Source organism: Oryctolagus cuniculus, chromosome 8, assembly GCF_964237555.1.
Source record: "Oryctolagus cuniculus chromosome 8, mOryCun1.1, whole genome shotgun sequence".
NCBI lineage: Eukaryota > Metazoa > Chordata > Mammalia > Lagomorpha > Leporidae > Oryctolagus > Oryctolagus cuniculus.
In genome coordinates this window covers 56,135,906-56,163,551 of record NC_091439.1, presented here as the reverse complement: position 1 = coordinate 56,163,551, position 27,646 = coordinate 56,135,906, and the positions used below count along the sequence as shown (strand labels likewise).

At 36.7% G+C, this 27,646-nt stretch overlaps 1 protein-coding gene across 3 annotated transcripts in view; it reads right to left on the bottom strand.

Moving 5' to 3' along the window:
• The window catches only part of COL25A1 (collagen type XXV alpha 1 chain), a 530,060-nt gene that overhangs the window by 143,543 nt on the left and 358,871 nt on the right, over positions 1 to 27,646 (bottom strand). For all 3 annotated transcript variants that reach the window (XM_070047775.1, XM_070047774.1, XM_017347366.3), the window contains exons 6-7: positions 23,596 to 23,622; positions 23,428 to 23,454 (exon numbers count right to left, since the gene is read on the bottom strand). In XM_070047775.1, the coding sequence (XP_069903876.1) occupies positions 23,428 to 23,454; positions 23,596 to 23,622 (54 nt within the window). The remainder of the gene's footprint in view (positions 1 to 23,427; positions 23,455 to 23,595; positions 23,623 to 27,646) is intronic.

Sequence of the window (27,646 nt, the reverse complement as noted above, 5' to 3'; positions counted from 1 at the left end):
GCCTCCCACATGGGTCGCAGGGGCCCAAGCACTTGGGCCACCTTCTACTTCTTTCCCCCATGCAATAGCAGGGAGCTAGTTTGGAAACAGAGTAAGCAGGACTCTAGCTGGTGCACATTTGGGATGCCAGTATCACAGGTGGCAGCTTAACCCACTTTGCCACTATGCCAGCCCACAATTCAGCTTTCTAATTACTAAAAATTCTAAATTCTGAAATACATTTGACACTGAGAGTATCTAGAAGGGAATGCAAGCCTGGCTCAAAGTTGGTAACAAAGGGCCTTTAGCAGAATTAAAGGTTATAGATAAAGGAATAAATTATAAAATAAGGCAATGAGTTTGATTTTAAACAATAACATTTGTTCATATATGCTTGTTTGAGCAATGTTCAGGTTATATATGTGGCAACCTGAATCATATATTGTAATTTCTGTCGGCTCAGAGTAATTAAAACTAAATTTAATTTTATAATTTTAGATGTTAATTATCACTAGCTTGATCAGTTGTTACCTGGTATACATCTTTTGATGAGCACATTTATAATTATCACACATAATTTGCAAATAATTGCAAAAGAAAGCCTGTAAAAATTTTGTTCTTTTATGAGATTAAAAAAAAATGCATGGGAATGGCATTGTGGCTCAGTGCATTAAGCCACCATCTGCACCACAGGCATCTGGTCCAGCTCCCTGCTAATGTGCCTGGGAATGCAGAAGATATCCCAAGTGCTTGGGCCCCTGCCACACACTTGGGAGACCCAGATGGAGTTCCAGGCTGCTGGCTTTGTCCTGGTACAGCCATGGCCGTTGTGGCCATTTGGGGAGTGACTCAGTGATGGAAGATCAGTCTGTCTCTCTGCCTTTCATACAAAATTAAAAACTTAATCTTTAATTTAAAAAAAAAATAATTCTCTAGAAGTCTTGTTTGGAACATCAGTTTGATTACCAAACACTGACCAATATTTTACATAAGCCTCTGTTTTAAAAAATAATGCAAAGGCAAACTTTAATTCAATCTCATCTGAATTTTATGCAATGTACATTTGACACACAGATTTTGAAGTGTGGAATTCTAACTAAGAGTCTTAATCCTCAAGGAATCTTCCTTCTGCAATGGTGCAGTATTACAATACAGTGCAGGAAACAACAGTATTTTTGAAATCTACATTTTGGGCGTGTGCTGTGGGCATAATGGGTAAAGCTGCCTGCAGTGCGGGCATCCCATATGGGTGCTGGTTCGAGTCCCGGCTGCTCCACTTCTGACCCAGCTCTCTGCTGTGGCCTGGGAAAGCAGTGGGAGATGGCCCAAGTCCTTGGGCCCCTGCACCAGCATGAGAAGACCTGGAGGAAGCTTCTGGCTCTTGCCTTTGGATCAGTGCAGCTCTGGCCACTGTGGCCAATTAGGGAGTGAACCAGCAGATGGAAGACCTCTCTCTCTGCCTCTCCTTTTCTCTCTGTGTAACTCTTTCAAATAAACAAATAAATCTTGTTTTTCAAGAAAAGAAATCTACATTTCTATGAAACATAGGGTACTCTCTAGTTGAAGTTGCCAAGTCAAGGACTGTCCCAGTTGCTCCTCTTCCAGTCCAGCTCTCTGCTGTGGCCCGAGAGTGCAGTGGAGGATGGCCCAGGTCCTTGGGCCCTGCACCCACATGGGAGACCAGGAAGAAGCACCTGGTTCCTGGCTTCGAATCAGCGCAGTTTGCTGGCCGCAATGCGCTGGCCGTAGAGGCCACTTGGGGGAGTGAACCAACGGAAAAAGGAAGACCTTTCTCTCTGTCTCTCTCTCACTGTCCACCACTCTGCCTGTCAAAAAAAAAAAAAGAAAAAGAAAAAGAAAAAAGAAGAAGAAGAACAGAAACAGTCTACACCTTGGAGAAGAGACACAGCACGGATCAGGGGAGAAGAGTGGTGAGAAAATAAGGAATTCATTAGCTGAAAGGGCACCAGATACTGAAGGGAAAATAGTTACTTGCTCAGTAGAATCTAAGAATTCAACTTTTGTATTTTTTATGCTGGGAGCGAAACAAAATTGTCCTGCTGTTCTCTAAAACCTTTGTTTAGTGCTCTGGCTTAATGAGTATTTGCTACTTTTGTTTGATATTAGATTAAGTTGACTCAAATTCCTTGGGTCTGTACTCTTTTTTCTTGTTCCAGCAGAAGAGGCAGATGGCAGGAAGCCATCCCATAAAAGAGCTGATGAGAGGGACCAGCACTGTGGTATAGCAAGCTAAGTCTCTGCTTGAGGTGCCAGCATCCCATATGGGCACAGGTTCGTGTCCTGGCTGCTCTTCTTCCTATCTAGCTCCCTGCTTATAGCCTGGGAAACTAGTGAAAGATGGTCCAAATGCTTGAGCCCTTGCACCCATGTGGGATACCTGGAGGAAGCTCCTGGATCTGGGCTTTGGATCGGCTCAGCTCTGGCTGTTGTGGCCATATGGGGAGTGAACCAGCACATGGAAGACCTTTCTCTCTGTCTCTTCCTCTGTAGCTCTACCTCTCAAATAAATAAAATTAAAAAAAAAAAAAAAAAGCTGGTGAGAGTCCCATGGGATCCAGCTTCACTGGATGGAGAATCACCCATCATTATTCTTGGAATAACTGAACTCTTCAAAACTGATCTTTGGGGTCGGTGCTGTGGCATAGCAGGTAAAGCTGCCACCTACAGTGCCAATATCCCACATGGGCTCCAGTTCATGTCCCAGCTGCTCCATTTCCAATCCAGCTCTCTGCTATGGCCTGGGAAAACAGAAGATGGCCCAAGTCCTTGGGTCCCTGCACCTGTATGGGAGACCTGGAAGAAGCTCCAGGCTCCAGGCTCCTGGCTTAGGATCCCAGCTCCAGCCATTGTGGCCATATAGGGAGTGATCCAGTTGATGGAAGACTGACTCACTCTCTCTCACTCTCTCTGTCTCTATCTCTCTGCCTCTCCTTGTGTAACTCTCTGTGTAACTCTGACTTTCAAATAAATAAATAAATCTTTCAAACAAACAAAAAACAAAATAAGAGATCTCAACAAGGAGAAGATAACAGAGTACGTGGGGGAGTTCATCAGACCGTAATGCTACTTGCAGTGGTGCTGCTCAAGGTACTTCTTCTACTACTTACTCTGAGCCTTTGTCCATATCCTAATTTTACTGCAGTTTCTTCTATCTGTCCAATTACACAAAACTAAAATAGAGTCTGAGGCTTGAAGGCACTCTTGAAACTTGCATGTTTCCATAAGGGGCTAAAGTATTACTTGTAATTTAAGACATGTTTGAAAGTCCTGTAATTATACTTATGCAACTTGAACATCAGGAGTGAACTCAAACGACTATAAGGACTCAACAAACAACAAATAGAAAAGTAGGTTTAGTACAAAATGAAGTGAGGAGACTTGGATGAATAGGAGGGTGAAGCTGGGGCTTTTTTTCAAATCAGTTAACTTCTCAGTTGATTTTTCCCACAGGAGAAAAAACATTTACACCTGCTTCTAGAGAAACAGAAATTCAAGTTTTTTTTTTTTTTAAACTAATGCTTTAGATTTTAAATGTTTGTTGGCATTTCAAACTTAGTTTAAAACAATTTAAGGTCTACACAAAAATATCTTCAAGGGTAGGATTTAGGCCATCAACCACCAACTGAAGAACTCTAATCCAGTGCTTTTGACTATTAAATAAGAATGAAGAAAAATTTAAAGTTTAAAAGGGTTTTTACCTCAAAAATGAAGCACTTAGCTCAGTTGTCGAAACTTCATTTTGTTGTATTAGTTTTTGAAAAAAAGGGTACAAGTTCTGACTGCATCAATGGTATGTTGTAACTTAAAGTATTGTTTATTAAATCACAATATGATTTATTGAATAAATAAATCAAAATTATTTATTATGAAATCAAAATATGATTATTACATGAGTACCTATCTCTAGGAGGAGGAAGAACAGAACAAGGTGTAGCTCTATTTTGAAAAGGAAAATTGGGAAACCTACATCCCATAGTGAAGGATCTGTTTGGGAGGGCTCCCATAATCTGAGCTATTATTAATGAAAGAGGCTGTTGTAATCTATGTGAAAATTAGGATTTCTTTGGAAATTTCAGAACAGAATTTCCTGACTCCTGTGAAATTAAATCTAAACTTTATAATTATATGAATATTAGAAATCATAATATGAACTTTCTACTTTTTTCATTTTAATATCCTGCTTGTGGTTGATGATATTATTCAATGAAATGTAGTACATTTTTATATTAAGTTGTAGATCACACACTATATTTATTATATATCCTTTAAAACTGATATCTGTACATATAATTTACTTGAAATAACTACTGATAATATTAATATTAATTTTTTACTTAAAATTTTTTATACTTCTAAGTTTCAAATTCTTAGATGTTAATAAGACAAACAAAAGTCAAGATCAAATTTCCTAAAAGGTACTGAAAATGAGGGCTCAAAATAAGCTTTATATACAATTTTGGATAGTGTCAATTCTCTTTGTTTAAATGTATTATTTCATTTGTCAAAGGAATTTGCTCATCTTACAAAAGTAAGATTTTTTTCTTCCTATGATTGCATATATTAATTCAAAGCATCACATGGTCTTTCAATTTCACAGATATTAAATGATGAATTTACCTTATTTATCAGCAAACTCAAAAAGTCAATAACAATGTTCTATGTTTGAATGTATTCATCATCAAGACCAAGGAAAAAAACTTTCTCTTATGTGTTCAAAGTTCTAAAAGAAATAGCCCAGTTTACAAAATGTAGATATATTCCATAGAATTTATTTTATTTCTTGAATGGGTCTTTGGTTTCAGTACCCACAAGAAACAAAGTTACATTTTAAAAACCAGGTGGCATCTGGGGTACTCAGATAAGGTACCAGTTCTACCACTTCATCAACTACAACTTTTATGATTCCCATATGTGGCTAAAAATTTACAAGACCTATGCCTATTGTTTCATTATTGAAACTGAACTGCAGATTTTCACATAAGGGACTGTCAGCCATCCTCCTCTGGTGATAAGAGAGAGTAGAATTATGGAACACAAAAGGGAGGAAGACTAATTTATCATCTTACAAGTCTGGGATAAAGCTTTATAACATCACATACAGTTGAACTAAAGCCTCATCAACATTAATGGTACAACTTTCCATGTTTCTCCACTTATGAAATGTTGAGGAAATTAACTATGGGAAAGAGACATGAAAGAAATTTGATTGAGAAAAAATTATTTTCATAGGATGCCAGGGTCAACTTCTACACAAGGCATTAATGTCCAATTTGTGAATTATAAGGCCATTACTAAATCATGAACAGGAGAGTAGACTTCCCTTCCACTTGCCTATTCTTCACAGAATTTCCTTCCTTATGAACATCTTATGGAAGGAAAGGAAAAAGGAAGTGAAAGTCAAACCCAGGTTGAATACGGGATAGATGGAATGATGTGACTTGTCAGGGGCACTACCCTGTGGATGTGGAGAGAACCTGCTAAGGGCAGTGAGAAGAGCATTCTCAGTTTGAATCAGAAGGGGAAGACAATGAAAAGAACAATCAACCAAGAGGAACATATCCAGTGGACGGTAACCGGTTGAACAGATCGCTCACGTAACAACAGTGCTTAACTGGCTTCACTTCAGTCCTGATCCATTCAGCGCTTGTGTCCGTGACTCAGATTAGTCTTCTCAAACTTTGGGTTTGGGAATGATCTCTGTCTATATGTGTGTAACCATCTCTGTAACTATATCTCAGCTCTTCAGAAAACGGGGGAGAGGACACAATATTTGTTGGCTTGGACAATCAGTATCCAGAGCGATCTCAACAGGATGGAATGATGAGAACATACTAGTAACATGAGAATGGAATCAAGGAACAGCATATGGGTCCACTAAACAGGCCTTATAAATACAGAATTAGGAGCTAGCAGTAACAGCTTACAACAAGATTTTAGATAGTAAACATACACAGCAATATATGATATGGCTGTCAATGTTGTTTAAAGCTAATCTAATTCCAGGCTGTATCAACAAACAGATAGATTATATCCCATTTTTCTCAGGCCAGGCATACCTGAAATAATGTATTTAATTTCTGGACATTATCCCTTAAGGAAGACATAGTAGAATGTCAAGTGAACAACCAGGGTAATAAGAGGCAAAAAACTGTCTCATGTGGAATAGACAAAGGACATGGATTAGGTTGGAGCAGGAAAAGATGAGATGGGATAGGAAAGGCACCTTAAAGAGGCTCAAAACTGAAAGCAAAGTGCAGGGCCTAACTGCCACCGCTACAGGTGTGTTCAGTTCATGCTAGGTCATCCTTTTGAGGATGGCAGCTTGAGCCAACAGGAGTTTGGACTGGAAGGGTTAAAGCCCTTCATTTAAAGTTCATTCTAAACTTGAGCTCCAGGGTTTCCATAAACCCACTAAAGGGCTGTCATGTACAGAAGGAGGAGGTTCAGAAGGCGGACTAAAACTAAATCGACAGGAAGTAGAGAACAGTAGCTGTCAATTCCAAAGAAGGAACAATAAATACTTGTTGAATGCATGATTTAGCAATGTTCTATTACTTAGGACTGCCTATAATTAGAATATTTGCCTGAGAGCAAGCTCCTCACTGGAAGGGTTTGAATAAAATTCAGGAACCGTGATCTTAGGATACCCTTTTGGGTTTTAATGCAGTTGGTTAGCTGTGAAACAGGTTTGCTTTGAAGTTATAAGGGAAAGCTTGATAGGGAAGTAAGTGAATTTCTCTTACTCTTACTTTCTCCCTTAAGACTCTTTAAAAAAATAACAATTAAGATTTACCTGGAAACTCTTCCTAGAATTGAATGATTTTTATTCTAGTAAAAAGTAAAATTTTAATGTCTATATTGCCTAACATTAAAACAGTATAAGAAAAAATATTTCAGATGCACATAATTCTTTTCCATAGATGGAAATGTAATCTACTTTACAGAATTCTTTGTATGCCATATTTCTGTTTAACCACTTGTACAATCCCTTCAAATCCTGTATTTGTTGCACTCAGAGAAATCATGTTTCAATTTATTTTTCTATCAAAAGGAAATAGAAAAAAGGTCATATAGTACTTACTCAAGTTAGTTCTTTCTCTTGAGGTTTGTCTGTACAGCTATATGAATTCCAAAGAACTCATGAATTTGTATTTTACTGGTGTACCATCAGGGCACTCTTGTTAGAAACATTTATAAAGGGAGATGTTTCCATGAATTCAACTGAATGTCTATGGACTATAGCTGTGACCTATAAGGATGATTAATCTAGATCATCTAAAGTAATATGCCAACATATATCATTAAAGAAAAGCTCACACTTGCCTTCAAAGAAGTGAGTCTCAGATGCTACTTCTCAAAGTCAGTGATATTTTTGATTTTATACATGAGTAACAAAAGGTTGAAAATTTATCTTTCTCACATTATTTACATGTTGCATAACTATTAATCTGTTCTGTATACAACTGGGGTAACAGTCAAAAATTCCGTTATTCTGTAACATACTTTAAACAAAAAGCCTTAAAGACAGCATAAATTACATTGGAAACTGGATATAAAACCACCAAATTGAAAGCAGTACTCATTTTAACCTTTAAAAAGATTTGGTATACTAATAAAACAAATTCTGCAATATCACAAATTGACAATTACCAGTATAAGAACAATTCTACAATGCCCTAAATAGCACTCTGGCTTCAGAGTCAGTCCTTAAGGCATTCAGATCTGGCTAAAAAGCCCATGAGAGTTTCTCAGACGTGGAAAGCCAAGACACTGTGGCAAAAAAAAAAAAAATGACCTAAATGAAAGATCTCTGTGAGTGAAATCCCAGCAGAAAGAACGGGCCATCAAAGAAGCTACCTTTCTCTGAAGGGAGGAGAGAACTTCCACTTTGACTATAGCCTTGTCTCAATAAGGTCAGAGTTAGTGAACTCAAGAGGCTTCCATAGCCTTGGCAGCTCATGACAAGAGCCTTGGGTGATTACTGATGTCATAAATAAGAGTGTCAATTATTAAATCAACACCAAAAGTCACTGTGCACTTACTCCCCATGTAGGATCTCTGTCCTTAATGTGTTGTACTATGTGAATTAACAGTAAAACTAGTATTCAAACATACTTTATACTTTGTGTTTCTGTGTGGGTGCAAACTGTTGAAATCTTTACTTAGTATATACTAAGTTGATCTTCTGTATATAAAGATAATTAAAAATGATCTTGATGAGGAATGTGATGGGAGAGAGAGTAGGAGATAGAATGGTTTGTGGGTGGGAAGGAGGTTATGGGGGGATAAATCACTATAATCCAAAAGTTGTACTTTCAAAATTTATAGTTATTAAATAAAGAAAAAAAAACAATTCTACATAATTTAAAAACAAATGTGGTATAAATTATGTTAAAAGTAATAATGAGCTTTTTTCCTGGAAAATAAAGAATTATCATTAGCTGTTTTGTGACATGTGTTTGCATATCTTGATGGACTGTCATCATAATATCAAAAGCAGAATAGTCTTATAATCCAGGTATTTCAAACACTAACACCAACAGAAATTGCACATATATATAGAAATGCATGAAGGGGGTTGGGAATCACCATGTGTGATGCAGACTGCATGCCCCACCTACAGCAGATGGACCCAATTAACTTTAGACAATTGAAATTATAAAGGAATGTGGCCCCAGTGGTGCCAGATCTTCCAATTTTTCAAAAGAAATGTAAAAAATCAGATTTTTAATGAATTATTCAATACTGAAATGTTAGCAGTTAATTTGGGAAAGACAAAATTGATCCACTATCAGAATCTGGTCATAGACTACCAGTGAAAATTATCTAATCTCTTTCACTGAGAATTATTAATAAAATAGAGGGGGGTTGCAAAAAACAGCGCATACATTTCAAGCAAAAATAAATATATTGAATTCCTTTTTCCTTCTACAAACAAGTCCTGTTAGACTCTATCCTAAAAAGAAATTCCACATAAGTTGTGACAGTTTCTCCAACTACAACCGTGTTGGCACATGCCATTTCACTTGACACGTTCTAAAAATCTTGAGTTATTATAACAGTTACTATATAAAATTCTGGGTAGGTACTATGACTCAAATTTTGCATTCTTCTCTGACAGATTTTATTAGAACAACATAGCTCCAAAGTGGAAGTAATACCACAGACCGGTCTAGAGTTACAGCATTAACATTCAACATTGTACTGGTGACATGGCAGGCTTTCTCCAGCACTATTTTGTTTGACTTTTCTGCCTAAAAGTGTAAAACAAAAGCTGAAGTTGTAAATCTCTATGTTAACTTTCAGAACAAATTCAAAATGTCTACTAGATCTCCAGATATTCCCCTCTTCCTGTAACTCCTCAAGATTCATTTCCTTTTACAATATTATTGAATAATTGTAAATGACTACTAAACAAAAGGTTGCAAGACTGGAAAGTAATTTTCTGCTTAGCAAAAAGTGGAAACAAGACTTGAATAGTTTCATAATGTTGTATTCTAAAGTTTCCTAACATTGAAGATCTTTTAAAAACTTCACTTTTCCAAAGCAGAAATAATATATGTTCATCTATGCCAGTAGTCAAAAACAGCATGCGTAGTGTAGTAAAACTCCCAGTGGAAACATAGTAACTATTGATTTATCAGAGAAAGAAGGGTAAAAAATTTCCTATCATTGTCATCCTAAAAATTATGATTGCTTATATATTATAAAGTCTTGGAACAAGGATATGCGATCAAAGAAATATAAAAAAATTAAATGAAATGGTTAAATTATATATATATATCAGGGATATCAGTCAAACTAAATGAAGACAGAATAATTTTTGATTTCAAGACTTCTGATAAAACTTTGCTAATGACTTAAATTTTTCCAATGCTTACATTCCCAAAGAACAGTTCATTCAGATAAAAATAAATCGAGTGCTGGGAAAAAGCAAGACTGACAAGTCATAAGATGCTGTCACAATTTGTTAACTTCAGAGAATGTGACAAAGCCTTTTATGAATCAAAAAGTTTATATTCCTGAAAAGAAATGTTGGTGCTAACATTCTAGAAACTTTGGACTTCCTCAACAACTTATAAATATGTAAAAATAAGATATCTAAGAAAAAGTGATTGTCTTCTCCTGAATAATGTCTCCAACTTGTAACATTTGAGTCAAAGCAAGTATTTGTTCTTAAAGACTACTGTGCCAAACATCAGGGATTCTTTGCAAGTCAGAAGCAATGTCTGATGAGAAAGTGATGAACTGTCCCTGTGCCTCTAAGTTTGCAAAGGAGTAATGAGTATGTTTTCTGTGGTGTGCTAAGACATGAAAGAAAAAAATAACCTCAGCACTAAATTATTAAAAATTGGTTTAGATTCTCCTTAATCCTAAAATATCATTTCACACACAAAGATATATTTTAAAAAGCAGTTAAGGAAGATTTATGAAGTTAATCCAAAACATTTCATAGATTGTTTGAGCATTTATCTATCTTTTCTTAGTAAAAATTAGAGTATGAGTAAGAAGATATTCACACCTGTATGTGAACCATAATCTATATTTGTGGACAACTTTCATAAAGATGTTGTAGACAAGTGCAATCATGAGTAAATAGTCACTCATGAGTACATATGCATGTATAAAATATAGCTATAGTTAGAGGGATTCCTGCTAGAACTGATAGATACACACACAGCCACATACAGACGATATACAACATACAATATTTTAAACAATTGGCTGTGAAAAAGTGTTTGATAATTCTTAAAATGAAAAATAACGTGTAAAGCTTGAAAACAATGGTCACAAACCACAGCATATGTGGCTCAGAACTAAGGCACGTCTCAGAAGACTGTCTGGTCTGCTCTGTGTTTGGGCCTAGCTCCCTCTGTCACTCCTTCACTCTGTACTTCCTACTTCACTAGTGGGAGAATTTCCTTTCCGCAGCCCCAGAAACCTCATGAAGCGATGGCTTTCTCTCGATGGTGATGAGGTCAAGATTTTGGTTAGATGTTTCAAGGCTGGGCCACAATTTAAGTAGTCTGGATACCCAGATTAACTCAGCCTCGAAAAATAACAAGCCTGGTGAAAGGCCCAAGGAATCAACATATTTTAGAAAACAATTGCATGTATTCTTAATTAGAGATGGGATCGTGTTTCCCTGGCCTTTTTTCTCCCCTGCCAATAAACTCAGAATGTTCAGGCTGACATGTCCTTCTGGACATGGCGACTGGGGAAGGAATTACCACCTGTTGTTTCCTTGTTCTTCCTAAGGTTACAGCTAGTTCCTGCCCTGTGCATCACAACACAGAGGCGTTGAGCCAGAACAGCACTGTCACTCGGCCATGCAAATGTCTCTCTTCTGGCTTACTCACCATGACTTCCCTCTATTAATTAACTGTAATGAATTACTTCAGGTCCAAAGCCTGTCCTGGAGTGTCCTATATATCGCTTGTTCTGTGATGTTTTGGATGCTGTACTGGAGGTCTTTGACACCACCTTTCCATTACTGATTCCCTAGTCAACAGATTCAAGCTAATAAAGCATGAAAAGAATGCCTAGAGAAAAAATAAAGGAGACCCAGAAGTTCTCCTGATATGTGGAACTGTGCAATCAACAGTGTTACATTATTATGATCATTACTATTGTATGTATGTTAAATAATTTGTATGTGTTAATAAAAAACCCACCGTCAGAATTCTCTGAATATTCATATTTTTCAAAGTATAACTGACTTGTAAGAGATGAAAAGCAAAGCTTCCTCACTCTGCGAAGTCACCCTAGAACTGCATTTGAAGTGAGACCTTGTCACTGACATCCTTTCCTTACAAAGCCAGTCCTGTTTTCGGGTTGTGATTTACAGGCTGCGTCTGCTACGAGGGGCTGCTGGACACATTAGTGCAGGTATGCTTATGAAAGGATGCTGCTGTCTGGCATTAAATGACTTTCCAGAGACTGTCTCATTCAGACCTACAGGAACTGTTCTCCCGGAACACGAACACGATCTGTCAGTGCAGAGGCCGTTTTCCCACACATTCTAGAGGGACGCATCAAGAGGAGAGTCCTACTCTCTGGTTCTTTCTATAAATCCTGATGCACCAGTAAAATCTGCTGCTTCCTACTTTCATGATTTCTATTTGGTTAATTCACTTCACACATTTCCAGAATTCTGCATTTGAGAGGGATGGAAACAGAATGGCAATGCTCATACTGAATTTGTTTTTTAAGCAACTTGTTTCTAAATTGCTATATTTTGCTCTATTTTCTACTTGCAATATGTTCATCATTCATAGATAATATGATCCTCATTTAAACTGGACTCTGTTTCAAACACAGACTTTAGTGTATTTACTAAATGGCTTACTTATTCCTTGAAAGCCACAAACTTTAAATCTACTTCTGCCTCCACATTTTATTATATGCTTCAACTATAGGCATTAGTGCAAGTCATAGCTCCATATTGTATCAACTAATAAATCTATGAATCATACACATGAATTCAAGTGAAAACTAGCTTGCTTAAAAATAAGATAAAGAGAATCAAATATTCTGGATAAGTTTATGTTTGTGAGAAAACTCATTAAGGTATTATTTATAAGAGGTTTTTAAAATTCTTTAGTCAATATTTTATAGAAAGCAGTACTTATAAAATTTCAAACCAAAATATAAATGGAATAATTTATTCTTTCATTTAAAATCTTTTATTCTAATTGGCTTCAAGACAAATGTGAAATGGTGCACACTAATCTGAAAAGATGTTAAGGTATATGCTCATATATAGGTCACACGAAGAAGTATAAAGAATACTCAAGTTGCTATAAGCAAGGAATACAAAAGTATGTACAAATAAAATATTTCCATTACTCCACAAAATGAAAAAAAAACTGTTTGAATATGAAGGTCACTGCACTTAAAAGATGAAAAAGAATTCCGATTGTTATTTAAACTGATTAGCATCACTTCCAAAATTCCTTGTCTGAGATTGAGCTTAGGAAAAGATTTTGGTTTCATTTTAATATCTCTGTGGTCATTAATAGAATTTTCAGTTAACCATCCAGAACTCAGGCATTGTTTTCAGGGTTTTACAAAATAGCTCCCTCTTATTTCCAAAATATTTTATATAAAAATTTACTCAACTGGATTGCCATATTTATTCACTAGGAAGAGATTTATTTATATAATCTTTTACATTAGACACAAGGTACAAGATTGGCAGTGATATCAAATAGGCTATTAAAAGTCCTTATTAAAGTAGTCAGCCTTTCCTAACACTTCTTTTTCTTATTTGATAAGCCCAGGCACTCAATCTTGAGATGTTATTTACAAAGGGAGTTATTGTCTACATATCAACTGCTATTGGTAAAAATAATTTATTTTCTAAATAGACTCACATTAAGACCAAGTTACAATTATCCTGGGTCTAATTCAGTAGACAACTTTTAGAGATTTGAAGTATGACAGAAAAATCTCAAAAGAAAACTTGATTAGAAAATATAACAAGAACGTTTGTAAACTTTAATGAGCTTGCTGTTTCCATGCCAACTTCTGCTGAATCTGGAAAGCATTAAAATAATTTTCTCACAATTTATTTCTTCCTATTGTGCTATTTTCATTCCCTTTTCACAGGCAGTACAAAATGAGTAGTGGATTCATTAAGGCTAAAGAAAAAGGCAAGGGTTAAATAAATAAGAACATCAAATTAATATCTGAGCCTAAATGTTTTAGCAGAGCCAAAGAATCTGTTTAATCATTCAAGTCAACAAAGGTTAAGATAATAAAATAAACTTTTAAATGCTTTCCTTTTCTGGAACTTAATCTGTCTTGCTGAAGATGTTTTTAAGATATTATCAGTTTTGCATAGTCCCAGCTGTTATGAAAATTTACTTGAATACAATAGGAGTAGAAAAAATTCTTTATGAAAATAGTGAAGCAGAGTTCCTGGGTGGCTTACTGAAGCTGTGAGGGCTTAGGATTAATTTAAAACCAGCTGTTGGCTGATGATATTGAGACCAATAACCACTAAATCTTTTTTTTAATCGGGGCTCTGTGTTATTTGGCAAGGTGGTGGTAGCCAACTGATAGGAAAATTCATACTTATAGTCAAGATAATTTCATGATATTTGCTCATTTGTTCATTTTATTGCCTATGTTTGATTAATAAGTTTGCTATAATTTCAGGACACAGTATAGTCCTAATTGTATCCTATCACTAAAATAGTATCCAAAATTAAAGATATTATTAAATATTAAAACTTTATTTTTCAGGTTGTGTTTTTATACTAGTGTCAAAGAGAAAAGAAATGTGAGTCATTATCACCAACCATATTATTATAGTTTCTAGAGCTGTGGTTCATGATGAGAGCAAAGGTCCTTATGAACAGAACACACAGAAAATCCTCTTTAATGATGAAAAGAATGGTAGCAGCAGCAGGTGCAGACAGACAGCATTGCCAGAACTTAAAAGTCTTCAGTCTGTTATACTTGACACTGAGGTTCTGTTATTGGTCAATAAATGCAAGTCTTTTTTTTTTCTCTTTCTCTTTTCCTTCCTTCCTTTCTTCCTCCCTCCCTTCCTCCCTCCTTCCCTCCCTCCCTCCCTTCCTTCCTTCCTTTGCAAAGAGAGGCTCAGAATAAAAGTAAAACCAAAAAAAGAAAAATATTGGAAACACGGCACTACAAACAGCAGAAAACAGACTTCATTCATTTGGTTGTATTAAACAAAAAAAAATACTAATGGCAAATATAATCAGGATCTTGATGTTATACATTCTTCAAATTGGCACCACTGAGCTGAGAAATAAAAGCTGTTTATAAGAAGGTAACTGGGTACTTTACATTTCCTGGATAGGGGTTTCATTGCCCTGTCTCCCTACACTATAAAGAGATAGGTTGTAGGGTATTACTACGTGGCAATGAAGGTCTAGGATTATTACTGTGTGCTATGCATTCACTCATGTTTCAGGAGACTAACAGTGCATGAATTGTATAGACTGAGTCTATCATGATTCAAAAAGAAAAGAACCACATGTATGTGTATGTGCTCCTCAGACTGTCAGTGATATTCACAGAGAGATGGAATATTAAATTTGAAAAGTACCCTACCTGCCATGTGGAGTTTGGCATTATGCAAAGAGCAGCATCTAAAATCTAGGTTTGTGTGAAATAATTAGAAAAGCTACTTAACTTGTTTAATTCCAATTCTCACCAATAAAATATTGGTTATATTAATAGTCATACCAGCTTACAGAATTATTGAGAACAAATGAGAGAATATACATAAAATGTAATCCCTATGTACTTAGGTTCAAATTCTGGTTCTGCCACTGATTATTATCTTGGATAAAATATTTAAATTTTCTAAGTATTGCTTTCCTTATCTAGTAAATGGGAACAAAAGTAACTATGGGTTGTTGAAATAATGAGTCCTCACAGAGTGCTTGGTATTAAAAACTCAATCTTCTTACCATTGTTATTTCAATCATGGATATTTCTGTAATATCTGGCATTTTAATACTGATGTTGATGACTTCATAACAACTAACTTATTGATGAGGAAGTAGCCTGATCCCCTGAAAATTTCACAAACTAGAGGATGAGAGCTGGATTTGAGTCTCGTTTCTACGCCCCAGATTCCTTCTGTGAAATATGGTGAGAGTAAACAGCTATGATTTATCAAGGACTTATTTTAGATTTTTCACACTTTATTAATCTTTATCATTACCAAGGGATAGATAAGAACAGAGGTACAATTTGATCCCCTCCATCCTGATTGCAGCCTATGTGGACAGTCATTTCACTCTACGGTAGCCACCTTTCCTATTTTTTTCCCTGGTAAACTGTCTCATTGACCTGTAGAGATGATTTATGTGGCTTCCCTAGAAAGGCATTTAGAGTTTACTATAAACTAGGCAATTGACAATTATAATTATTAGTGAAGCATTGTGTCTTGGCCCAACTTCCACTGAGTCCAGGAATCCACTAAAACTTCCTTGCAGCAGGCTGTCCAATCCCTACTTGAAAACCAGGTAAAGTCATAGTCTCAAACTGTGTAACACACAGCCATGAGGATGAGCTGAAGAAATCTGAGCCTAGTCCTGGTAACTGAAGACAGCACAGATAAAGTACCCTTCCAACTCTAGAGTCTGAAGACCTAAATGTTGAAGTGCAATGTTTACAAAAATGAATTGAAAATTAATGGCAAATCTGTAATGAGATCTCCCCAAGAATTAAGGAGGGGAATGCAATTCTAAAGTCAGATGCGTTCATCTGTGGGCATTTAATACTCACTGTCTTATAGAATAAAGCTAAATGACATTTGTGATTTGTTATACTATACCTAAAATTTTGGTCTTGAAATTGAGTCAGTGTATACTGAAAGAGAGCTAATGCCCAAAATGTGAGCCAACTTTCTTCTGCATTAAATCATATACCATCAACAGTCGACTTTTCTACCATAAATTTACCTTTCAACTTCGTGTAATCTGACTTCTACTTTCATAACTTCACAATATGTACTCCCTTAATTTCCCATGACTCCAAAACACCAAGCCCAAAAGGTTTTTCAGACCTTATCCCTAAGTGGTCAAAGAAGGAGGTACTTTTCTCTGAAGAGAACTTCCACTTTGCTTATGGCCTTGTCTAAATACTGACAGAGTTTATGGATTGACAAGGCTTCCATAGCTTAGGTAGCTCATGTCAAGAGCTTCAGGGGATCACTGATGTCATACATAAGAGTGTTAATTGTTAAATTAACAAGAGTCACTGTACAGTAACTTCCCATGCAGGACCTCTGTCCTCAAAGAGTTGCATTATAATTACGTCTAAATGCTCCTAAATTATGTATCATTCTTGGGTGCTTTGTTAAAGTTAATAAAAAGTTTCTAAAAAAAATGTGAAATTAATTTCAAGATGCAATGACTTTGAACAGCCCTTGTCTCCAATGTTGAAGGTTTTTTTTCAACATATAAATTGTTGAACTCTTTACTTAGTATGGAGTTGGTCTTCTGTGTATAAAGTTAATCAAAAATGGATCTTAGTGGAGAAAAGGACTGGGAATGGGAGAGGGAGGAGGAGGAAGGGTAGGAGAATGGGTGGGAAGGTGGGTATGGTGGGAAGAATCACTATATTTCTGAAGTTGTACTTATGAAATGCATGAAGTATGTATTCCTTAAATAAAAGTTTTCTTTGGGGGGGAAAGTAAATTTAAAAAAAGAGACCTTATATCTATGGCTACCTTTTTATTAAGAACATTGTGTTGGCCACCCTTGCTTGCCTTTTCAAGTAGTTCTTCCTTTGGTGTTCGCCTATTGCAGTGTCCTGATTCCATCTTTGAGTGATCTCTTTTTCTGAGGTATCTTCCTTATCTCATTCCCTAAATACGGATATTTCTGAAGTATCGATTCCAGGGCAGTTTTTTCCTTACTCTTTTGCCCATCAACTTTTCTCATTCTATGATTTTATTTCTCATTCGCTGACAGTTTGGTTTTGTAACTGTTATCTTCAATGATGACTAAGCTCAGGAGTCTAGCCTCATATTTCTGTTTGCTCTACTATTCCAGTGAACTGTCTCTTTAAGATAAAAAATTCAATATAACTAAAATTCAACTTATCATTTCTTTCTTCTGACTTTTTAGTCAAGCATCAAGCCAGAAACTTCTATTCTATCTTGATCTCCTTTTCCTACTTCAGCCCCCATATCCAATTAGCTCCAGGACTTGTGTTGAATTTTCATCTCTGTGTTTTCGACTTTACTCCAATTGCCTTAAAAATACTTAACTTGTCCACTCGGCACTCATGGTCATAGGCCCTGAATGTAAATCTAATGCAGATTGAATCCACTTTGCTAGGCATTCATGGCAAATCCTATCGGTAGGACGAACCAGCTTTCCTTTTCAACCCCATTCTCCGTGTCACCTCCATTTTTGGGATCTGATGTGACACAGTCTGGCCAATCAGACCAAAATCCAGTAGGAAATTCATGGAAATGATTTTGCGTTCTTGGTATAGCCTCTTCCGTCTTTGTTGTTTCTGCTGATAGACAGGTGGAACGGTTAGACTTCAACCAGCCTTCTTGCAGTCATGAGGGAAAGGGCAAGAAATTCAAAGACTTTTATGGGTATATCTTTTTTTTTTTTTTATTTGACATGTACAGATATAGACAGTGAGAGAGAGAGAGACAGAAAGATCTTCCTGCCATTGGTTCACTCCCCAAATAGCCGGCGCTGTGCCGATCTGAAGCCAGGAGCCAGGTGCTTCTTCCTGGTTTCCCATGTGGGTGCAGGGCCCAAGCACTTGGGCCATCCTCCACTGCCCTCCTGGGCCACAGCAGAGAGCTGGACTGGAAGAAGAGCAACCGGGACTAGAACCCAGTACCCATATGGGATGCCAGTGCCACAGGCGGAGGATTATCCAATTGAGCCATGGCACTGGCCTGGTAATATCTTTGAATAATGTAAATATCATCATCAGCTGCCTTCTGCAAACTTCTTATGTGAGAAATACAAACTAAAACTATAGCCTCCAGAGGATTAGTGGAGCTTTCTTCCAAACTTTGGTGACTCCAACTTAGCCCCTTCTTATGACAGAACTTCTCATCCTGAGCTTTCTGTTCAAAATGACTCCCTTCCTCCATTGTTACCTAATGTTCTAGGATGATCCGGCTCATTTCCTCTGATGACTCTCCACTGAGGAGTGGACATTACATTATAGCTTAGAGTCCTATGATCTTTTCCTAGATGAAGGACAGTTTCCAGACTTGGTTTCCTTTCTTTCAACTTCTTCCAATTCCATTCTACAATGGACACTACCACCAAATAGATCCTCACAGAGTACGTTTGGTAATAGTACTGTGGTAACATGCATCAAGCAATGTACAACAGTCTGCATTCATCCAATGTTCCTAGATGTTTTCAGGATGCCTAAAACCACAGATAGTACCAAACCACATGTGTACTGGTTTTTTTCTATACACATATACTTATGAAAAAGCTTAATTTATAAATTAGGCACAGTAAAAGATTAATAACAAAAATAAAACTGAACAATTGTAATAAGAAAGTTAATAAAAGTTATTTAAAACTAGAAATTGCTGGAATTTTTCATTTAATGTTTTCAGACATGTAAGAAGGCAATGGGTAACTGAAATTGTGCAAAGTGAAAGTATGGATTGGGATATGTACTCAAAAAGCTTTCAATGGTTCTCTACTGCTATCACACTAGACATTCTTTTTATTTATTTATTTATTTATTTATTTATTTTTGTCAGGCAGAGTGGACAGTGAGAGAGAGAGACAGAGAGAAAGGTCTTCCTTTGCTGTTGGTTCACCCTTCAATGGCTGCCGCGGCCAGCGCACCACGCCGATTCAAAGGCAGGAGCCAGGTGCTTCTCCTGATCTCCCATGGGGTGCAGGGCCCAAGTATTTGGGCCATCCTCCACTGCACTCCCTGGCCACAGCAGAGAGCTGGCCTGGAAGAGGGGCAACCGGGACAGAATCCAGCGCCCCGACCGGGACTAGAACCTGGTGTGCCGGCGCCGCAGGCGAAGGATTAGCCTATTGAGCCATTGCGCCAGCATCACACTAGACATTCTAAATGCTCCATAACACAATTTTAATAAAAATTTTCAGACATAAATGATACAGTTTTTTCAATATGCAACCTATTTTCTTGGCAAATGGAATACTCCTTGCTCCTTAAATAAATCCTGCCACTTTCTACCTGTATAATATTGTTTATACTATTTCTTTTCCCTGGAATATGTAATACCAAGCCTTACCTTATCTCCCCAAAGATTGTCCATTTACGAAATCCTAGGTCAAGTGTTATCTTTTCTGTAGTTTTCAATGACTATTTAAAGTGGAAAAATTTTCACATTTCTGGTATCTTTTGATCTAGCTGTTTAAGGCACATAACATACAACCACATCATTTTCCTATTCAGGCATTTAAGAGATTATTACTTCCTTGATGGCAGCAATGATTTAATGCTATTTTTTATTCATACATTCAACAAACATTTATCAAGCTCTTACTGTTCTTTGTGATAGTGGCATGAATAAGATAGACCAGGCTCTTACTTTGTGGAGTTTATATTCTAAGTGGGGGAGAGGAGAAGGATATGTTTTACAGGTAACAAGCAAGTAATTAAATAAAATAGAATAATCTCATCTTTAGATCAGGTAGTTTGGTAAGATTTAGATCAACAATATTTGGTTAGGTGACCAATGATAATAACTCACTGCTCAGAAGGCAAGAAGGGGCCAATAGAAAGGGGTCCAGATGGGCATGAATTTCATGTGTCTGAAGAGTGCAGGGAGCACAGTGTGGCTGAAATATAGTGAGGGGAGAGCTTGTGTGAAATGAGGTTGCAGAGGTGGCAAGACTGACCTTCAAAGTCCATGGAGGCCAAGCACAGTGGTTTGGATTTCATTCCAAGGTTTTAAAGAGGGAGTAACACAACCTAGTTTACAATGTAAAATGATCTCTCTGGCTGTTGTGTAGAAAATGGATTATACAAGGTCAAGAGTGGAAGCAGGAAGATTAATTGGAAGACTGTTGCAATAATCAACAGCATGAGATGATAGTAGGCTGAATTTGGTGATAGTAGGAGAGGGAAAGAAGTGAATGTATTCAAGGTTTCAATAATAGTAAGCATAGTATCTTGAACATGGGAGATGCCCCATAGATGTCCAAGTATTTCCAAATGGTCTGACATTCTTAATTTACATATTATTTTCATGTTTTTCCTGGTTTATTTAACAGAGAACTGAAATAATGGAGAGGGTTATATCATTAATTATTGGAAGAAATAAGTCACTTGAAACCAATGGTAATGAATAGAATTCAAAATCTACAACAGGATGAAAAATGACTGGATATTTAAACATGAAGATCTACATTTCAAAAACAAGAGTGTCAGGAGAGCTCTATTGGAACAATGTGAATGAACAGAAGATAAGAAAGTGAATTTTCATTACAGTTAGATTTTTCCAATTCTAACTTACTTTTGACTTTCTGAAAATAAAAAATATTATCTTTTAAACTTTATTTTTTCATGTTAATGTGAGATCGGTACACAGGAAACAGATTCAATGTAGTTTATAGATACAATTGTAGGAACATGTTACTCTCTTTTCCCCTCTCTTTTATTTGTTTTTGAGATAATATATTTTTAATTTACATTAGAGTCAAAGATTTAATCTCCACCAAATAAAGAGTTCACCGAGTAAAAAGTGAAAATATCCTAGTTCAGCAGGAATATGGGCAAGGGCTATAAACAATAATCAAATGAATAGATGACCACAGAAGACAAATACTGCATCTTCTCCCTTATATGGAAGCTAAAATTAAAAAAATTAAAAATAAAAAACCAAAAACAAAAAAATCTATGTATCAGATTTCTGCAAATATAGTTTCATCAAACTTTGTTGGATATCTTTGTCAAACCAATGGTTAAGAATGAAACACTACTTTAGTTTTAATGATCTGTGACTATTTTAAAATTTATATATACAAGTGGAATGATCATTTTATTGTCTTGATCTGAAAACTTCCCTAATGTGTACTTAATATTGTCATAGTAGAAAATACTGTATATAATGGGTATAAAATATACAATTCTAAGAGCACTGACTGTCACCTGATTTGTTTCTAAGTTAGTATCCTGAGTGTTCTCATTCCCTTTTAAACATCCCTTCCAGGACAGTTAGGTTCTTAGTTATGAGGATGCATCCTGCATTATGAATGCAATTCACAGTCCTTCAATTCAAAGCAAAACCCAGGGAAAACAGGATCAATTTTTGCCACTTTCTTCCTGAAATCCTAAATGGCCCCTGAATCGTGTGAAACTTGGCCCCTATCAGTGTGAAAACTGGCTGAAATCAGTATGAAAGGCAGTCTGGGTTTGTCAAAGTAGTTCGTGAACTTTGGCCAAACTTTCAAGGAACCTGGTCCAAGTCTCAGTTTGTAATGCAACATGAAACCAGGTGAATTTCAGATGGTTTCGGGTTTCATCCTGAAAATTTGGCCTAGCTTTATAATCAATCATCACTCTTGGTAACGATGAAAGCCAACACACCTTTTTGAAAATGAGGGCTGCATGTGTACTGATGACAGCTACCCTGTGAACCACCCCCTTATTTCCTCTGCCAAAAAGAAGATTTCTCAGAATGGAAACAGTTTCCCTCTTACCTGGAAAGGGCATGCTGAGTGATTTTGTTATTGTGTGTAGAAAGAAATGATATGCAATACTGGAGACATGCCATGTGAAATAATCACCACCCACGGAGCAAGGGGCGATATTGTAATCATTTAAGGTTACAAGAGTTTTATTCCAGGCATATCCATGATAGTAGATACCACAATGTTTAATCTCCTTGACCATTTATAATGAACTTTTAGTTTGAAGCCAGTCATCAGCCAGGATAACTGCCTTCAAAAACAAAATACATTGAGGCATAATCATTTCTATATGAAGAAGTGGCTGAAGAATATAAGAGAAACTTTTATGTAGTTTACGTAACACGAGGAGATATAGTTAAGATTACAATATTTGATGTTTGCATTAACTGCAACTTTTTTCCAAAAATCTATGCAATACAAATGAATTCAATAATTAACCACAGTGTATTTTGCAGAAAGACCTACATAGTTTTTGTTTTCAACCTGAAAGTTTTAAATGTGCCTTTCCACTCTAAAAAAATTACTCTCTTCAACCAAATACTTGCATTTGTGCATAGTGACATGAGAAAATTGAGAGGTATGTCTGAACAGAGCCACTACATCATTGGAACAGTATGTCTGAACATTTGGGTAATAAGGCACAGATGTGAAGCAGAGGACTTGGCACTACCAAGGTAACAACAAAGCATTCACCATTGTGTTCTAATGGTCAAAAAGGCCACATTCGAGAAGAATGAAAGAATGCACCTCCTCCCCAGTGCTAAATTATATTACACCTTTCATCTGCTGAAAAATCTCTAACAACAAGAAATTTAAATACATATTATTCACACTTATGCTGAAGAGTAAATGCATTAATATTTTATCTACAATAAAAACATATTTTTGCAATAGCATATATAGTTTAAGTGCAGAAAAGGCCAAATTCAAGAGAAATGCATATGGTCTTTATGCTGCAAAGCAACCCACGCAAATGTGAAGGACCCAGTGGGCACTGGGAAGATGGCTGTGGTTGAGTCTTAGAAATGATTCTGGCTATTATTCAGAAGGTCTAATTATTGTAGAATGTTCTGCCTGAGGCATCAAGTTAAGATAATGCACAAGATATACACATTAGAAGTTATTCTGGCTTTTTCACTTATAAGTGGTGTGGTATATTAAGCCACTTAGGCACAAAGACAGTTATGATGCTGGGGTACTTTTAATCAATAAGTGTGGGATTGGAAATCAACTTTTTGCTCAGGGTAGAAAGAGTGCAACTTACCCGAGGCCCTTGATCACCTTGTTCTCCCTGTAGAATAGGAAAGTGAGATGACAGTTTAACCAAAGCTATAGATGATGTTCATTACAAAGAGAAAAGTATAGCACATTATAGGTCATGCCAGCATGAATTTCTGCTAACGTAATTTGTTTCAGCAATGCCTCCTCTTACCTTATCACCTTTTGGACCAGGAGGGCCCTGAAAAGATAAAAGAGAAGAAAATATATGAATGAAAACAAAAATATTGTAGCCTGAATGTATCAAGGTCAATCAAGAGATTCATATGAAGGGCACCCACTAGAACTGTCTAAGCAGGTTCTTGAGGAACCTTCAGATATTCTTTTCTCTGAAGGGAGGAGAGAACTTCTACTTTGCTCATGGCCTTGTCTAAATACTGATGGAGATTGTGGATTCAAAAGGCTTCCATAGCTTTGGTAGCTCATGTCAAGAGCCTCGGGTGATCACTGATATCATACATAAGAGTGTTGTTAAATTAACAACAGGAATCACTGTGCACTAACCTCCCGTGCAGGACTTCTGTCTTCAATGAGAATTAACTGTAAAACTTGTTCTTTAACAGTTTGTGAGTATGTGTGTGTGTGTGTGTGTGTATGTGTGCAAATTGTTGAAATCTTAACTTAGTGTAGAGTTGGACTTCTTTGTATGAAGCTAATTGAAGATGAATCTTAATGGAAAAGGGGACTGGGAATGGGAAAGGGAGGAAGGGGTGGGGTAGGAGTTGGGTGGGAGGGTGGGAGGGTGGGAAGAATCACCATATTCTTAGAGTTGTATTCTTAAGTACAATATGTATATAAGTATACAATATGCTGAATAAATTTTCACAAATTGAACATGCCTACACAAAGTAGAACTCAGCTATAGAAAGAGACACTACCAGCAAGTCAGAAGTTTCTGCTGTGACATTTCCTTGTTATCACCCTTCTACCAACAGTTACCACTATTCTGACTTTTTACAATCCTGTACAGTTTCCTCAACTTTGTAGTTTATATCAACAGAAGCATGCAGTATATATCTGGTCTCTCTTGTTCACTATGTGTGAAGTATAGAGCTGCTCATTGTTTCTACTATGTTTTAACATCCTATTATGTGGTTATACCATAACTCACTCATCCTACTGTTGATGGCTATTTGTTTCCAGGAGTTTCAAGGTCTTGGCTATTACAAATGCTACAGCTATGAACATCCATTACATGTCTTTTGGTCAAAAATTGAATGCATTTCTGTTGGGTATGTATCTAAGAGTAATTGTTAGGCTATAGATTATGCATATGTTCAAATGGCCAAATAGTTTTCCACTGTGGTTTTTAACAATTTACAACCCCATCTGTGGTGTATAAGAATTTGAGTTGCCCTATAGCATCACTAATACTTGGTATTTTCTTTTTTTTTTTTCAAATATCTATTTTTATTTATTTGAAAGGCAGAGAGAGAGGCAGAGGTGGGAGAGAGATATCTTTCATCTGCTGGTTCTCTCTTCAAATGTCTGCAATGGTGAGAGCTTGGCTAGGCCAAAGCCAAGAGCCAGGAACTCACTTTGAGTCTCCCATGTGGGTGGCAGGGGCCCAAGTACTTGGATCATCATCTGATGCCTTCCAGGAACATGAGAAGGAAGTTAGACTGGAAGAAGAGGTGGGACTCAATTCCAAGCCCTTCAATAGAGGATGTGGGCACAAGACCCCAAATTCAATAGTTTTGATGCTAAATGTCAGAACACAATTCTACAAGTAGACTCTCAGAATGATGCCCAAGTCTGGTACCTGAAACAGGAACCTTCTGAAATATCTCCCAAGTCACATTCTCCACTGTTTCATGGACACTGCTCCCAAGATATCAAGTTCAAAATGAGAAAAAGGGGAAGCGAAGAAGAGGAAGGTGGCTAAGATAATGGAATCACCTTGACAAACTCTTTTCCCTTTTACCCCCAAAATCATTTTGACATTGAAAAACAGAGAAACTAAGAAAAATACCTTTTCTTAGTGTTTCCAGTAGATATTTAATGTATTAAATAATTTTTTTAGTGAATCAAGTAGTGAGTAATGAGTACAGTCTATGTGCCTACTTCTGTAAAATTAAAGAGTTTATTTGATGATTTCAAAAAATACAAATGCTCATTAATACTATACATTAAGAGGATTAGGATTTCATTTTTGGTGGGACAAAGGAAAGCCAAAGAAAAGAATGAGAGGAGACCTACTGTCTAGTTTAAGAAACATTATGGAAGTTCTAGTCTTGATTTAAATTGAATGTTATTTAATATCATCTTGACTTTTACATACTTTTGTTCAATGTCTATAAAGAGTTCATAAATATCCTAAGCACTAGGGGAGTACAAGTGGGAGAGAGTCAGATTAATAAATAAATAGTTCCTGTTGTGGAATAGCTAAATAATCTAGTGTCAAACATTTTCAATATACTAGCATCAAGGAAAAAAAATGATACCTAGAAAACCCAACTACTGATAAGGTCAGCTGCTATTGTGGACTGCACCCTAACTTCTACCTACTTTTCCTCAAAAGGAACTTCTCCTCTTAAAGTTGTGTTTGCTGGGGCCGGCACTGTGGCTTAGCAGCTGTCACCTGCGACACCGTTATCCCTTATGGGTGCTGGTTTGTGTTCTGGCTGCTCCACTTCTGATCCAGCTCTCTGCTAATGTGCTTGGGAAGCAGTAGAGGAGGGTTCATGTCCTTGGGCCCCTGCACCCATGTGGGAGACCTGGAAGAAACTCCTGGCTTCAGCCTGGCCCAGCCCTCCTGACTGTTGCAGCCAATTGGGGAGTGAACCAATGGATGAAAGATCTCTCTCTCTCTCTTTCTCTCTCTCGATCTCTCTCTCTCTCTCTCTGCCTCTCCTTCTCTGCAACTCTGACTTTTGAAATAAACAAATTAAAAAAAAGTTGTGTTTGCTTTTGTTGGTTAGAATCTTGAGACCAAGATTCCTATATCAGTCCTCTCAAGGCACTTGATTAGGTCCTATGGCATGTCTCAGGCCAAAGTTTGTCTGAAACCACACTATAGTGGGGAACAGAGTAGATTTTTTTTCTCAAAGTCCAATTATTAATGCCAAAGACACATATGTCAGCCAGAACTCTTTAGCTAGTGTGCCATGAGCAAGGTTGCTTAATTCATGAATACATCAAAATTTGCATTCACAATTGAGCAATAAATACTGCTGCTTCAAAAGAGGGTGTTTCTGAGCAGACTGCATGGCGTCCTGGCACCTGCCAGTGCACCACAGAAGAGAAGCCAAGGTCAACCTCCACTCACAGCTGCGGTGGCTGCTTCGGACACTTCAGCCCCCACTTGCGCATTCAGAATTAACAGCAGGTGTTTTCTTCTGCTCTCCCTGGAATCCCACTCTTGTTTCTGAAATGGACCCTCTTCACTAAAAATATGGGTTGACTTTGAAGAAAAAGTGGGCTACCCTAGCAAATGCAGAGTAAAAACAATACAAGTAATGAAGGTTTTTTTGATTATTTACCTATAAAATTCGAGTCACTATTTTTTGTCTTTGTAGTTTAAAAACAGCTACTTGCTCTAGCTAAAGGATAGATGAGAATACAAGTTAGTGATCACTTCAATCACAGTGTTTTTGTTAGTGGCATTTTGTTGCTTTCAACTGTACCAAACTTAGTCTAATATTTGGCAGTCATATTTGCTGCTCAGATCGCAGTATCAAAGGAAATATGGCAAAATTAGTCAAGTCTTTTATTAATTCCCCTTTGATAAATATTTGAAATGATCTTTCTAATTAGTTTTATGTAATTAATACTAATTATATATGTACTTAAAGGTGTTAACATTTTATTACTATTGTATTACTTTTAAGTAGTAATACTTTATATTACTACTGTATTACTTTGAAAGCATTGTTAGAATGTTATCAATAAACTCTCAAACTATAAATTTCAGCAGCAAACTTCAAACTAGCCTCCTGTTCAAATGGCTTTAAGTTCAGAATTTATAGTAATCACCTTTCTGTTTGTGCCAAGCATTTAATGTGAGTCATGGCTGATAAAGTACCATTTTAGTCTCCATCAATGTTTTTTAGGCTTTTATTTATTTGAGAGGTAGAGTTACAGACAGAGAGAAGAAGAGACAGAGGAAAAGATCTTCCGCCCGCTGGTTCACTCCCCAAATGGCTGCAAAGACAAAGGCCCAAACTGAGCTGATCCAATGCTGGAAGCCAGGAGCATCTTCTGGG